Source organism: Salvelinus fontinalis, chromosome 3 (genome assembly GCF_029448725.1).
Source record: "Salvelinus fontinalis isolate EN_2023a chromosome 3, ASM2944872v1, whole genome shotgun sequence".
Lineage (NCBI taxonomy): Eukaryota > Metazoa > Chordata > Actinopteri > Salmoniformes > Salmonidae > Salvelinus > Salvelinus fontinalis.
Window position 1 is genome coordinate 34,913,743 of NC_074667.1, and position 14,388 is coordinate 34,928,130.

At 43.2% G+C, this 14,388-nt stretch overlaps 3 protein-coding genes across 4 annotated transcripts in view; 2 read left to right on the forward strand and 1 right to left on the reverse strand.

Moving 5' to 3' along the window:
* LOC129845681 (synaptotagmin-6-like) overlaps positions 1-4,198 on the forward strand; it is a 51,893-nt gene extending 47,695 nt beyond the window's left edge. Inside the window, exons 3-7 of the mRNA XM_055913557.1 lie at positions 357-933; positions 1,652-1,772; positions 2,053-2,224; positions 2,453-2,603; positions 2,931-4,198. Of these exons, the coding sequence (XP_055769532.1) occupies positions 357-933; positions 1,652-1,772; positions 2,053-2,224; positions 2,453-2,603; positions 2,931-3,002 (1,093 nt within the window). The 3' untranslated portion in view covers positions 3,003-4,198. The remainder of the gene's footprint in view (positions 1-356; positions 934-1,651; positions 1,773-2,052; positions 2,225-2,452; positions 2,604-2,930) is intronic.
* Positions 3,790-11,295, reverse strand: olfml3b (olfactomedin-like 3b). Of its 2 annotated transcripts, none has more exons than XM_055913582.1 (3): positions 11,109-11,295; positions 8,002-8,287; positions 3,790-5,099 (listed from the first exon to the last, which is right to left on the reverse strand). In XM_055913582.1, exons 1-3 carry the CDS (start codon positions 11,205-11,207, stop codon positions 4,315-4,317), a joined length of 1,170 nt encoding a protein of 389 aa, XP_055769557.1. In that variant the 5' UTR covers positions 11,208-11,295; the 3' UTR covers positions 3,790-4,314. The 2 variants fall into 2 exon arrangements, with proteins under 2 accessions (XP_055769557.1, XP_055769564.1); XM_055913589.1 differs by lacking the exon at positions 11,109-11,295 and adding an exon at positions 10,868-11,099.
* Positions 11,296-11,371: 76 nt separating this feature from the next.
* LOC129845688 (probable G-protein coupled receptor 25) lies at positions 11,372-14,388 on the forward strand. The gene has a single exon (XM_055913570.1). It carries the CDS (start codon positions 12,763-12,765, stop codon positions 13,948-13,950), a length of 1,188 nt encoding a protein of 395 aa, XP_055769545.1. The 5' UTR covers positions 11,372-12,762; the 3' UTR covers positions 13,951-14,388.

Genomic DNA, 14,388 nt, shown 5'->3' on the forward strand with positions numbered 1-14,388 from the left:
ATTTATGGTGTGTCATAGTGGTAAAGATCATTATGCATATCTACACCTGTAACATATTCATTTGTGACCTTTAAGATGAGATACATAGAACATCAATGAGATTGTCAGTTTACTGCCCCTATTGCCATGGAGCTCCTATTGAGCTAAATAAGAAAACTCAAAATCATCTAATATCAGAGAGAAAATGCAATTCCATTTTCTCTAAATTGGAAACTGACAACAATATTCAGCAGGGGGTATAGATTTCCCAGGCATGCAATATGGTGCTGGAATTATTCCACTGCTGAAATTGTTCTACAGTGTGTAAATTGTCCAAGAAAATGATTAAACTGGCAAAAATGTCTCCTTGTCTCTAGGCACAGCTCCTTCAAGAAGCACCTCCCCCGACAAATGCACCATGTCACCAGCCTTGACCGAGGCAGCGACTTCCCCTATGCAGAGGACCAATCCACCAGCCTGGCCAGTTTGGGCCGCATCCAGCCAGAGCTCTACAAACAGAGCCCACTGGAGGCCGACGAGTCCTCCAAGAACTGCGCCGCCGCCAAGACCTGTGGTAAGATCAACTTCTCCCTCAAATACGACTACGAGTCCGAGGCTCTCCTCGTCAACATCCTCAAGGCCTTCGACCTGCCCGCCAAGGACTTATGTGGCAGCTCCGACCCCTACGTCAAAATCTATCTCCTGCCTGACCGCAAGCGCAAGTTCCAGACCCGCGTCCATCGCAAGACACTCAACCCCATGTTTGATGAGTCCTTCCAGTTCACCGTGCCCTACGAGGAGCTGGGCAGCAGGAAGCTGCACCTAAGCGTATTTGACTTTGACCGCTTCTCCCGCCACGACATGATCGGCGAGGTCATTCTGGAGAATCTGTTTGAGGTGTCGGACCTCTCCCGTGAGATGGCCATCTGGAAGGATATTCAGTACGCCACCTCTGTAAGTCAATCAACGAATCAAACACATGTATTTTATGAAGCTCTGGCCTATACCCCAAAGAGCAGGCAAAGCAGAAGTGAAAGCACAATGTAAGTCCAGATAGCCTTTTGGAGCTGTCATTGGATTCTTTAAAAGTTTGAATGAGCTTGCCTGTTGGAAGTGCTATATTATCTGGTTTGTATTTTTGGGACTATTCCATTGGTTCCATTGTGCCAGGCAAGCTCTCAAGTATTTTAAAGAGATGGTCCTAATAAGCTGTAGCAAGGAATCACCTCAATGGTGCTCTGATGAGCTACTGTAATGATTTGATCCCATGTGTGAGTCACAAGTGTTCAAGAATAGGAGACCAGGCAGGGGATGTGGGGTCAATGCCCTCTTGTACTGACTAACTTCCATCCTCATTCACTTTGTAGACTAAATTGGAATTAGGTTGTACACTTGCTACAGTATAGTACTACAAAGGTATAGTTCAGCAATTTAACATATTTAGATATTTGTTTCCTTACCTTGAATGCAGTCTATGGATAAGGAGTGACACCAATCAACACTTTGGTTTTGTACAGAGAATGCTTTCAAGGTAATGAAACAAATATCTAAATATGTAAAATCATTCAACTATCCCTTTAACAATATTAGTGGCATTGTAATGTGTGATAACTGATAACACCCTCTCCGTTTCCTTCTGTTCTGATGTGCTTTTCTGTGGTCCTGAACACAGGAGAGTGTAGACCTGGGGGAGATCATGTTCTCTCTCTGTTATCTGCCGACCGCAGGCCGACTCACCATGACCGTCATCAAGTGCAGGAACCTCAAGGCCATGGACATCACCGGATACTCAGGTACAATTCAGTCAATGGGTTCACGTTTAAAGGTGTTGTGCTTGTTTCACCTTAAACGCTGTTGCCTACTCTTCTAACCATTGACCAGGCTATACCTCTGGTAAAAGATTTACAAGAAAAAAAACATAATCTGGTTTGGTAATGCATCTCGCAAAAGCCGGACTTAGCTAAATTACATATTACATAATGTACAGTCAAATCAGCTTGATCCATTTTAAGTAGCTAAGCACTTTGTCATTTTTAAATAAATCAAATACTATTTTATCTTGTTTATTGGCAGACCCATATGTCAAGGTCTCCCTGGAGTGTGACGGACGGCGCTTGAAAAAGAAGAAAACCACCATCAAGAGGAACACTTTGAACCCCACCTATAACGAAGCTATCATCTTTGACATCCCCCCTGAGAACATGGACCAAGTCAGCCTGCACATATCCGTCATGGACTATGACTTGTATGCTATACTCAATATCATTTGTGACGCAGTGCATGTCAATATTATCAATAATAATTTCTAAGGTCTTGTTACTGATATGTTTGTTCATGCTACAACCATCCGCTAACTCTGAGAGTCCTACTAATACTGTCAATTCTGCTAATTGTAGAAGCGAAAATGTGAAGTTACATTATACCAGATGTGGCTAAAGAGTTAATGGGTGCATTTTGCCTTTTTTCTCCTTAGGGTGGGACACAATGAGATCATAGGTGTAAACAGAGTGGGCAGTCATGCAGAGGGACTGGGCAGAGACCACTGGAACGAGATGTTGGCCTATCCACGCAAGCCCATCGCTCACTGGCACTCTCTACTGGAGGCAAGCAAGTCTCAGAAAGAGGTATTATTACTCACAAAGACACAAAGAAAAACACCCTGCTGACTTTCAATTCTGTGTGTTTCGCTGATAGCTGCTTTCTTGAGGAAAGTTTTACTTGCAATGACTGAGATATGGTTGATGTGGTTGTCTTGCCTACCTTTGTTGAATGCATTGACTTTAAGTCATTCTGGATAAAAGCATATGCTAAATGGCCAAAATATAAATGTATGTACCCCCTTTAATCTATGTAGGATTTCTGATGGTAGGTACACTCCTAACAGTGACAGCAATGTTCATGCTGGTGCACTTCAGAATGACTAATCTTTCCATGTGAAATGTCTCCTACAGTGGAAAACCCGCACTGCAAGCTTTGACAGCCAAGGCTCTTGCCCTTCTCCAAGACTCCTGTCTAGTCCATGAGGGAGGAGCTAGAGTTCATACTCCACGACTCTACAAAGCCTGCCCTGTAGCAAGGCCTGAAGTATGGAGTGTCCCAGACCCAGACCCACATATGGTGTGCCTCAGAATAAGTAAAGTGCAGTAAATTGCTCTGGAATGACATTATCTCGCCATCACACACCCACACACATACACAAACACATTTCTCTTGTGCCCTCTTGGACAGCCACTTTGTCATGGTACGTATAGCCTAGTGTATACTGGGTCTGGTGGGATCATTGTTATTGCAACAATAGTTTTGCAGTTGAGCTCAGCCTGGTTTGGTTATACACCTGAGGCTAACATATTTGTATATGTATTTATGTAATGCCCTTTGATACTGACATCAATAATAGCACTGTATTTAGAATCACATATTTATGATATTATCAACATGACTATCCCCCTGAATTTACTTTTCTGTTTCAATTGTTACCTGTGAAGTGTTTGCCAATAGTCTCTTGTTCAGGCAATGTCATGTACTTTGTTGAGGGAGTTGGCTTGACCTTTGACCCCTTTGCCTCATTAGCCTTGTGATAAGTGCTTGAAACAATGACTCTACTCTGTTTTTTCCAAGCAATTTAGAGTATCTTTCCACTTTTGTATTGAACATGTGTATTTGTAACATAACTGTTTCCATGCGTCCCTTGTATTTTAAAGAAGTGAGAATAAAGTTGTCGATTCTGGTTCTAACAATCCAAATAGAGTGTCGATATACTGTATGTTCCTCTTTTACTGTAACAACATAGAAGAAAAATAAGCTACACACTTTAATGCAAGTATTTTTTTTATTCAACAGAAAGGCATAGCCAGGATAAAGGTAAAAAATGTCTGGTTTTCAGAAGTGCTAAACTGAGAGATATTCAGAAAACATACATATCATACAGCTGCATGTATTTACTTCAGATTCTCCATTCCACACCCTCCTAGATCTTTCTTGATGATCCTAGAAATGTTTCACAACAAGCAATACCTACAGTAAATGGATGCTTTTATATCACTGAACTGTTTTGCTGTCAGTAATCAACACAGGAAATACAATATTACCTTCAGAACAGTGCTGCAAAATCTTGTGCCGTAGTTGAACAAACCATGTTAGTAATTTTCATACCTTTGGACATATCTATGTTATTGATCTTTGCTCCAGGGAAGATAAAAGATTAAAACATTCCACTGAATATGACAGTCTGAAATATGTTTTATTTTTCGTCTACACAGACATTTCTGGGCTTTTACTCGGGTATAGATGAGCGAAATCTCAAACCCACCTCAACACTAGACGGCCCTGCTGAGCTCATACCTCCAGTTTCTTCTTCATGGCCAGTTTGTAGAGGATCTGGTAGCCGTCATCCCAGGCGTAGATCAGCTGCTCCAGTGGGTTGTACTTGAGGCTGGAGTGAGAGCCGTAGCGCTTGGGAAAGTACACTAGAGGTGCATCGTCATTGGTTACCATATCACTGACGTCAAAGACGCACTGCACGCGTGAGCGGCTGGGCAGCGCGGTGTTGTAGACCACATACACCGTGCCGCAGATGATGAAGGCAGCCTCTGCGTTCTCTCGCAGGCACGGCGTGTCCCACATCTGCTCGATGTCCAGCGTGTTGGCATCCATCTTGGCCAGAGAGATGTGCCTCTCAGTCTCCTTGGTGGCGTAGATGGCCCAGAGGCCCTCCTCATCTGCGGCCAGGTCAATGACCGTCTCCGGAGTCAGGCTGTACACGGGGACATGGTCCTGGACGGGGAACACAGCGCTGTCTGCCACCGAGCCATTCTGCAGGTTGTACTTGATCAGCCGAAGCTCCTTGCCTTCCTTCACGTAGTAGGCGTGGTTGTTGTAGACAGTGTGGCCGCTGCCTCGCCAAGGGGACGGAAGCTTCACAGTCTTGGCCATGGACGTGCCCTGGGAGATGGTGAAGTCCCGGACGGAGCCAAACTCATAGATGGTATCCTCGTCTGTGCCGTTGAAGATGTAGACTTTGCCCGAACTACTGCCCACATCTTTGGTCCACATGCCCTTTGGGCCTCCGACTCGCTTCAAAATCTTCATGGCTTTGATGCTAGAGATCATATCCCTGCAGTCTGGAAGAGAAATTATAGATTCATGAGTTGGGCTAAAACCATGTTCTTTACATGGTAGTCAACATTACACAGCAGGTTCAGTGTAATTGCAATGTACACATTGTTGCACTCCTTACAACTGTGATACCTGTAATACCAATGTCGTAAAACATACTACACCATACCATATTGATAAAGTTCAACCAAAAGTAATACTGAGGGACTAGGTAAAGTTTAAAGGATAGTTCCATTTTATATAGTACATTTTTTGTGAAGTTTTAGCTTTTACGTGATCTGAAGTGTATTTCAGATGTTCAACCTGATTTTGTCAGAACATGCACCCCGAGTAGGCAACAGCACTCAGCTGTGTGTGGCAACAAGGATCACAGGCAATTAAACTTGATGAGTCACTGGCTATTCATCCGGATGGAGTGCAACTAAGAGAAAATATTACAATTAAAATGGTGCATAATTTAGAGCAGGGGTGTCAAACTCATTCCACGGAGGGCCTAGTGTCTGCAGGTTTTTGGTTTTTCCTTTCAATAAAGCCCTAGACAACCAGGTGTGGGGAGTTCCTAACTAATTAGTGATGTTAATTCATCAATCAAGTACAAGGGAGGAGCGAAAACCCGCAGACACTCGGCCCCCCGTGGAATGAGTTTGACACCTGTGATTTAGAGTATGCTGTTTGAATAAGCATTGCATCTTCAGTCAGTCCTTCATCTACATATTTCATCAGCATGCATTCACATCTCAGTACATACTGTACCTCCCATTTCCTAAACCTCAACAACCAAGTGTAAACAAACTATTTCCTGAATTAACTGCATTCAGATTGCTTTCTCTATGCAAATAAAACGAACCATACTGTTTTAGAGCAGAACAAAAAGTGTTAAGCACAACATTGATTGAAATCTACTTAAACTCTTTAATAATGGCCTCTGAGAGAAGAATAATGATATGAGGGAATATACACTGCTCAAAAAAATAAAGGGAACACTTAAACAACACAATGTAACTCCAAGTCAATCACACTTCTGTGAAATCAAACTGTCCACTTAGGAAGCAACACTGATTGACAATACATTTCACATGCTGTTGTGCAAATGGAATAGACAAAAGGTGGAAATTATAGACAATTAGCAAGACACCCCCCAAAACAGGAGTGATTCTGCAGGTGGTGACCACAGACCACTTCTCAGTTCCTATGCTTCCTGGCTGATGATTTGGTCACTTTTGAATGCTGGCGGTGCTCTCACTCTAGTGGTAGCATGAGACGGAGTCTACAACCCACACAAGTGGCTCAGGTAGTGCAGTTCATCCAGGATAGCACATCAATGCGAACTGTGGCAAAAAGGTTTGCTATGTCTGTCAGCGTAGTGTCCAGAGCATGCAGGCGCTACCAGGAGACAGGCCAGTACATCAGGAGACGTGGAGGAGGCCGTAGGAGGGCAACAACCCAGCAGCAGGACCGCTACCTCCGCCTTTGTGCAAGGAGGTACACTGCCAGAGCCCTGCAAAATGACCTCCAGCAGGCCACAAATGTGCATGTGTCAGCATATGGTCTCACAAGGGGTCTGAGGATCTCATCTCGGTACCTAATGGCAGTCAGGCTACCTCTGGCGAGCACATGGAGGGCTGTGCGGCCCCACAAAGAAATGCCACCCCACACCATGACTGACCCATCGCCAAACCGGTCATGCTGGAGGATGTTGCAGGCAGCAGAACGTTCTCCACGGCGTCTCCAGACTCTGTCACGTCTGTCATATGTGCTCATGTGCTCAGTGTGAACCTGCTTTCATCTGTGAAGAGCACAGGGCGCCAGTGGCGAATTTGCCAATCTTGGTGTTCTCTGGCAAATGCGAAACGTCCTGCACGGTGTTGGGCTGTAAGCACAACCCCCACCCGTGGACGTCGGGCCCTCATACCACCCTCATGGAGTCTGTTTCTGACCGTTTGAGCAGACACATGCACATTTGTGGCCTGCTGGGGGTCATTTTGCAGGGCTCTGGCAGTGCACCTCCTTGCACAAAGGCGGAGGTAGCGGTCCTGCTGCTGGGTTGTTGCCCTCCTACGGCCTTCTCCACGTCTCCTGATGTACTGGCCTGTCTCCTGGTAGCGCCTGCATGCTCTGGACACTACGCTGACAGACACAGCAAACCTTTTTGCCACAGTTCGCATTGATGTGCCATCCTGAATGAACTGCACTACCTGAGCCACTTGTGTGGGTTGTAGACTCCGTCTCATGCTACCACTAGAGTGAGAGCACCGCCAGCATTCAAAAGTGACCAAAACATCAGCCAGGAAGCATAGGAACTGAGAAGTGGTCTGTGGTCACCACCTGTAGAATCACTCCTGTTTTGGGGGGTGTCTTACTAATTGCCTATAATTTCCACCTTTTGTCTATTCCATTTGCACAACAGCATGTGAAATTTATTGTCAATCAGTGTTGCTTCCTAAGTGGACAGTTTGATTTCACAGAAGTGTGATTGACTTGGAGTTACATTGTGTTGTTTAAGTGTTCCCTTTATTTTTTTGAGCAGTGTATATTTTCTAACCTACTTACATAACAGTACAATGGCTAAGACATTATGGCCTTCTCTATCTTTGCTCATCATGTAGAAGATCTGTTCAGGAACCAAGGCCTCACATTACCCCTACTGAGTTTACTTCATTTGTCCTCTCCGTTGGCCTACGCTATGATCTTCTTAGTAAGTAATCATGTGTACTACATGTGCGTCTGTCCTCCCAATATGTCATCATGTCTACAGTACATGTCACGGAAGGGCTATGTAACTAACCCCTGCTCTATTCTGCCTCTTCGCAGCAGGCCTTTACTATAATCCTCACAGGAAGTAACCACCATGTGAACTACTTTTGTCTCTATCTCCCCCAGTATGTCACCACGTCTGCCACATCTCACCTGTGGCCTTGGCGTACTTGGCCTTGTTCTTCTCCTTCACCACAGTCACCTGCTGCTCCACCAGCTTGTCGTCCACGTCCACGCAGGGCTGCGCCCCGTTCTGTGTCTCCAGGTAGTCCATCTCGCGCTCCACGCGGTCCACGCGCGTCCCCACGCTGTCTAGATCCGTCCTCAGCGTCTCCTTGTCCTTATCAAGGGTCTCAATCTGGGTAACCATCTGCTGCTTGAACTCCCGCAGCTCTGTGGTATAGCGGTTTGTCTGCTCGTGCCATAGCGAGATACGGTCCTGGTGGGAGAGGTGAGAAGAAGACAGTTAGAGCAGGTAGTGTAGAAGTAGTCCTGAAGGCATATGGGTTCTGTCCCTATTTCACAGGATGAATTAAAACCCTGTTCTCTGGGGCCACTGCCACAGTCATCACCAGTGTGGCGTCAGGCTCCACAGGGATGTCTCCTCTCTCCCTTACTGTTCCTTCTAAGTCTGGAACCTTTGGCCGTCACATTAAAGGAAGACAGAGACTTTAAGTTAAGTGCAGGTTGAGGATCAGCTTTTCTGAGTGACTTGACTGGATTTGCACTCCAGTAATTGCAAGGAATGTATCAGCATGCAGGGGGTAATCTCAGCTAGGAGGGATTGAGAGTGCAGAAAGGTCAGGATTCGAGTTGTATTCAAGAGCTATTAGTGTGGCTAGGAACTAGGAAAAGACAGCTACAAATGCCACAGAAAGGGACAATATAACACACTATGTGACAGGTTTGAAGTGGTATGCAGCAATATTTTTCATTAAAAAAAAATTCAAAGTCCACAGTAGACTGAATTATGACCTGATAAATTATTTCAAGCAGACAGCTGCAGGACTGATTAAGGAGTCTCACTGAGGGAGATCCAACGCCAATATGAACTGAGTAATGACATTTCTAGACACTAGCCTACAGTACACTCTTAGAAATAAAGGTCCCCATAGGAGAACCCTTTTTGGTTCCAGGTAGAACCCTTTTGGGTTCCAAGTAGAACCCTCTGTGGAAAGGGTTCTTTATAGAACCCAAAAGGGTTCTACCTGGAAACAAAAAGGGTTCATCAACTGGTTCTCCTATACCTATGGGGACAGACGAAGAACCATTTTAGGTTCTAGATAGCACCTTTTTTTCTAAGAGTGTATATTCCACAACCCAGCCTTCCTTCCTGCTACTATGTCCCAAGGATTTAGGGAATGGGAAGAGAGAGGGCTTTGTAGAGTCTCTCAACTTTTTCAAAGTATCAATTCTTAAATAATTTCAAGAAATCCACAAGGAATTAATTATATTCTAAACTAATTGTTATTGGTACTTTTATTAAGTAAGGCAATTCATTGTCAAAAAAGGATTGTTCCAAAAAATGACAGAGCCAGTTACTCCTATAGATAAGATGATTGAATTACTTTATCAAGAGGAAAACATTGAGACCGTTTCAAACTTTTATCACAATATCATTTACATGCAAACAGTATCTTTAGATAATCTTAGCAACCCATGGCAGGTTGAATTACAGGTGCAGATATCAGAGGAGAGTTGGGGGAATATATGGAAAACACTATATAAAGCCACTACATGTCACCGAACAAGGGAGTTTCAATTCAAAGGACTATATTGTTTTTTATGAGCCCTGATAAACTTAATAAAATGAACAAAGGGAATATGGGAAATATCCACCCTTTGGGACTGCAGGTAGCCTGGTGGTTAGAGCATTGGGCCAGAAACCGAAAGGTTGCTCAATCAAATCTCTGAGCTGACAAGGTATAAATCTGTCATTCTGCCCCTGAACAAGGCAGTTAACCCACTGTTCCTAGGCTGTCATTGTAAATAAGAATTTGTTCTTAATTGACTTGCCTGGTTAAATAAATACAACATTTAAAAATACATACTGTATCTGCAACGTGTTGGAGGCAGTGTGGACAAATAGGTACTTCCTCACATATATTTAGGAAAATCCAGTCTATTTGGTCCGAAATTCTCCATGTTATACAGGACATCATAGGGGTTATTATTCAACCAGACCCATGTCATCTCCTACTAGGTATTGTTTCTGTGGATACACTCCCCTCCTCTCCACTTAAATTGATAGATTATCTTTTATCAGCAGCAAGGAAATGCGTAAGAAAATGCAACACCCTAAAAAAAAGATATGTGGTTAGGTCTATGCGGGAACTTGTTGACATGGAGATCAATCTTGCAACAAGTTCCTGACATATCTTATTCTGTAATTTTTTGGGTTTTGTTTGCTTGTTTCTATTATTTTTCTGATGTAGCTTTATCCAAATTGTATTCTTATTCTCTTGAAATGTTTGCTCTATACAACCAAAAACGTACACTTAACATGTGAATCTCATTACGCTTCTTTGTGAAGACCGCAAATATATGTTGTGTATGTATTGTACATGTTCTTGATGTGCTCTTGAATAAAAATGAATGTATATATAAAAAAAAGGATTCTCACTAAAACCACATTAACACTTGCACCATAAACCTGATTTGGAAAGTATTGAATGCTCTTTCTCAGAACGACTCACTGGCTGGAAATGATCCGAGAGGTTTCTCTGAGTACAGTCGCTCAAAAAATAACTTGTTAGGAAGGTATTTATGCAGGTATTTATTTATGCAGAGTCAGAACACATATAGAGAGAAGCCAACTACTTTCCATGTGAATAAGAATATTAGAAAGCAAGATGGAGAATGGGATATGGGTACATATAGCAGTGGAGCTGTTTTATTACAACAACAACTTGAAGCGAGCCAGCTGGTCAGTCTTTTGCAGAGACCAACGTTCTAATAACTCCAGGTACAAGGCTAATATATTATTTTTAAATATAAATCAGATGACTACAGAAGTTACCTGCATACAAGATCTTCAAACTTCTATTCCCATTTGCTTCTATTTTGGGCGGAAACAAATTTATTGAAAGCATGAAATCTAGACTTTCTGGGTGCAGCAGCGGAAACAGTCAGTCAATCTTTTTTCCTCAGAATCCCCACATCTGCATCCCATTGAAGGTTTCCCAGATCCCCAGAGAGTTTCCTTTCAGACTTATTCTGGAGCCCAGGGTCTGACTGGGAGCAGAAGAACAGTCTCTTACCTCAATGGCTAGCAGACGCCGCTCCAGGTAGTCCATCAGGGCTTGATGCTGGGCATCAGCCAGGCAGGTCAAAGTGACAAGGATGAGAAAAACCCTCATTTTGTGGGAGGACAGGTCACCCTTTTCCTTGTGTGCGTGTCGACGGGAGGAGAGTGTGTGAGGAGGGGCCAACTTACGGTGTCCCTAACTTGACTGGAATGTTTTAATAAACACTCAGGGAGGGAGGGGTTTTGAACATCTGGTACTGCTGAAAACACACAGACTCTTTCGCCATTTCCTTTTTTCTTTCTCCCAACATAATCATTGTTGTCCAATGATTGCTAAATACCACATTAGTGATGTTTATAGGTCATTTTAGGTTGGGAGGTACTTTGTCTTTTGCTTTTGTTCATTTTCTATGTTTTATAGAGATTGAAATACATTGAAATGTATGATTGTTGACTCGTATCACACTAAAATGCAATATTAAGAAGACAAGTTAAGGCAAAAATTATGTTTGCACAGCTGTCACTTGATTAGAATAAAATATTGTAGTTTTTCACTCCTATTCGTATTTTATTTAGTTTTAAGAAAACTGTTCAGCATTGATGGGAAGAAAATTCTGATGCAACGCCGAGAATGGAGGAAAATCTTTTTGTCAAATAGAAGATACTTTCTCCCCTCTTATTTTTATTGGAACGCTAACCTTCTCTTAAATAACCAACATTCAACTAGCTCAGGTCAGGCTTAACATTTTGTCATTTTTTCCCCCTTTCCTTTAAAACAGTATTATATAAATAGTTTCACTATGTTCTATAACTGTTCATATGATGATTTGCATTTCTGACAAAGAGACAATTGTTCATAATTGTTCAACGACTATTGTCAGTCAAAAGGAAACGTGGTTGTTAAATCAAGCCGTGATTTCAGTTATGGTTTTCACAGCCTATGAGCACATTAAGTTCCCATCAACTTCACATTACAGTAAGTTTTATCGTCAAGTATATTATGACTCATCTGATGAGAAGTCTGATTTATTCATGTGCACGGTCATTGGGTTTGGCAAGTACCATTTTGATTTCCTAATGCAAGTATTTTCTCATAATGAAAGTACAACAGTTTAGTGTTTGCTGTTTTCACACGTGACACACGAGAGACTGTGTGACTAGTCTAAAGTTGATGTTCAATGTCATGTCTAGGTTCAATTTAATGATTGAAATGACTAATTCACTCAGTTGATTTGTTTTGTAATATGTACAAGATCATAATTCCAGCAGGCCTACATCAGCCCCTTGCATACCATAACCACATCCTGCCTCTGTAAAATGTTTTTATTGTTTAATCTGCTACTAGAAGTCAGTCTTAAGCTGTTTTTGAACATTTTGTTCAAGTGCATTACCCAGATTGTATAGGTACTTTTTCTTTTGATATGTTTTTATGTTTCTTCTTGCTGTACTTTTTGCCTGCATGTCTAAAGTGTTTCTATTTGAACTGATATGCAAATATACTATATTATAAAAATTATCATTAGAAATAGTTGTAGTAATTTCTGTCAGAATATGCCAGATAGAGAGGTAGAAAACATGCCAATGGTGCTAGAGATAACAGATAACAGTGATAGAAAATAGGACCTGGCAGTTTGTCTGTGGTTTTTAAGAATGTGACGCAAGATAGTATGTCTAGAAGTATTGAGCTTGCCAGCCAGACACACAAAGAGCAAGCAGCTGAGAGACTTACCTTTGATCACAAAATGGAGACGTATGACAGTGACAAGTACTTCTACAGCGATGACATGCTGTACAATGTCAGCTACGATCTAACCTACCTTGGGGAGCGCTCCAGCTCCAGTCTTCCCTATTCTCACATCTACCTGCCACTGCTTTATTTCCTCATGTTTTTCACAGGCTTCCTGGGCAACCTCTTTGTGATCACAGTCATGGGCAGCCGGAGGAAGAGAGGCGGCCGTCTGGTGGATACGTTTGTGGTTAACCTGGCACTTGCGGACCTGGTGTTTGTCCTCACCCTCCCTCTGTGGGCCGTCTCGTCCAGTCAGGAGGGACACTGGCCTTTCGGCAACCTTCTCTGCAAGCTGAGCAGCTACATTGTCGCCGTCAACCGCTTCTCCAACATCTTCTTCCTGACCTGCATGAGCGTGGACCGCCACCTGGCCGTGGTGGGCCTCATGGACTCACGCTTTCTCCGCAGCAGCCAGTGTGTGCGTCTCAACTGCGCCGTGGTCTGGCTGCTATCCCTGGCTCTAGGTACCCCCTCCCTGGTGTACCGTAGCACGTATACTCCCAACGGCAAACTCTTCTGTCTGGAGGATGAAGAGTCATCCTTCTTCCTGGGTCTGAGCCTGACCATGGTCTTCCTGACCTTTGCCCTGCCGGTGCTCATCATCATCCTCTGCTACGGTTCTATCCTGGCCCACCTGCGCCAACACTGTGTTGCTGCTGGCAACCCTCGCGCAGAAGCCCGACGCCGCCACTCTCTCAAGATGGTCTTCACCATAATCGTGGCCTTTGTGGTGTCTTGGCTTCCCTTCAACATCTTCAAGACCATCCTCATTGGTTTCAGGCTGTCTAGAGCCGATCTGAGCCTTGAGACCCAGTCTGTCTTGAGTCAGGGCCTCACCCTCTCCTGCTGCTTGGCCTTCCTCAACAGCTGCATGAACCCAGCCATCTACCTGTTCCTGGACCACCACTTCAGAGGGCAGGCGGAGAACCAGTTCCTGAGCTGCGTGGGAAAGCTTGGGCTGCACCAAGGCTATGCCTCATCCACTGACTTCTACAACGGTACCTCAGAGAGCTGCGGCACAACAGCCTCCAGAACTCGTCTCCAGCCACTTGACCAGGATGTCTGATAGCAGGGTTCTGCACCTTTAACAGCCTCTTTGCGGTCCGAAACGCTAAAGGTTGAGGTGAATCATTTTGTGTTATGATTTTAGGTGTTATGTAATTCAAGCTCAGTGAAAGCATTCTCTGAAATATATTTTGTGTATATTATAGCTTCTCAAAATAAGTTATATTTTACATATCTTAATTGTATATTTGATTATCATTGATAGTTTGAATTTAGGTTTTAGGTTTTATTTATTCACACCAAAGAAAATATTTGAAAGACAAAACAGTACAGATAAAAAACTGGTAAAAACAGTGTGCAAGTGAGGTTGATTTATTTAGCTTTCTTTTTTTTTTACGACCAGATGAAATAGGAGAGTATTTTTATGTCTAAATATTATTTTGATTAATAATTCATGAGTAGCCTGGTTATTATGATTGTTGACATTCTTAAATTCATA

What these genes read in the sequence shown, in the direction of transcription:
- olfml3b (XM_055913582.1), bottom strand. Translation starts at nt 11,207, where the DNA reads ATGAGGGTTTTTCTCATCCTTGTCACTTTGACCTGCCTGGCTGATGCC. An exon ending in GGCGTCTGCTAGCCATTGAG is followed by an intron (nt 8,288 to 11,108) that starts GTAAGAGACTGT and finishes CTCTCCCACCAG; the next exon opens with GACCGTATCTCGCTATGGCA. An exon ending in CAAGTACGCCAAGGCCACAG is followed by an intron (nt 5,100 to 8,001) that starts GTGAGATGTGGC and finishes TTTCTCTTCCAG; the next exon opens with ACTGCAGGGATATGATCTCT.
- LOC129845688 (XM_055913570.1), top strand. Translation starts at nt 12,763, where the DNA reads ATGTCTAGAAGTATTGAGCTTGCCAGCCAGACACACAAAGAGCAAGCA.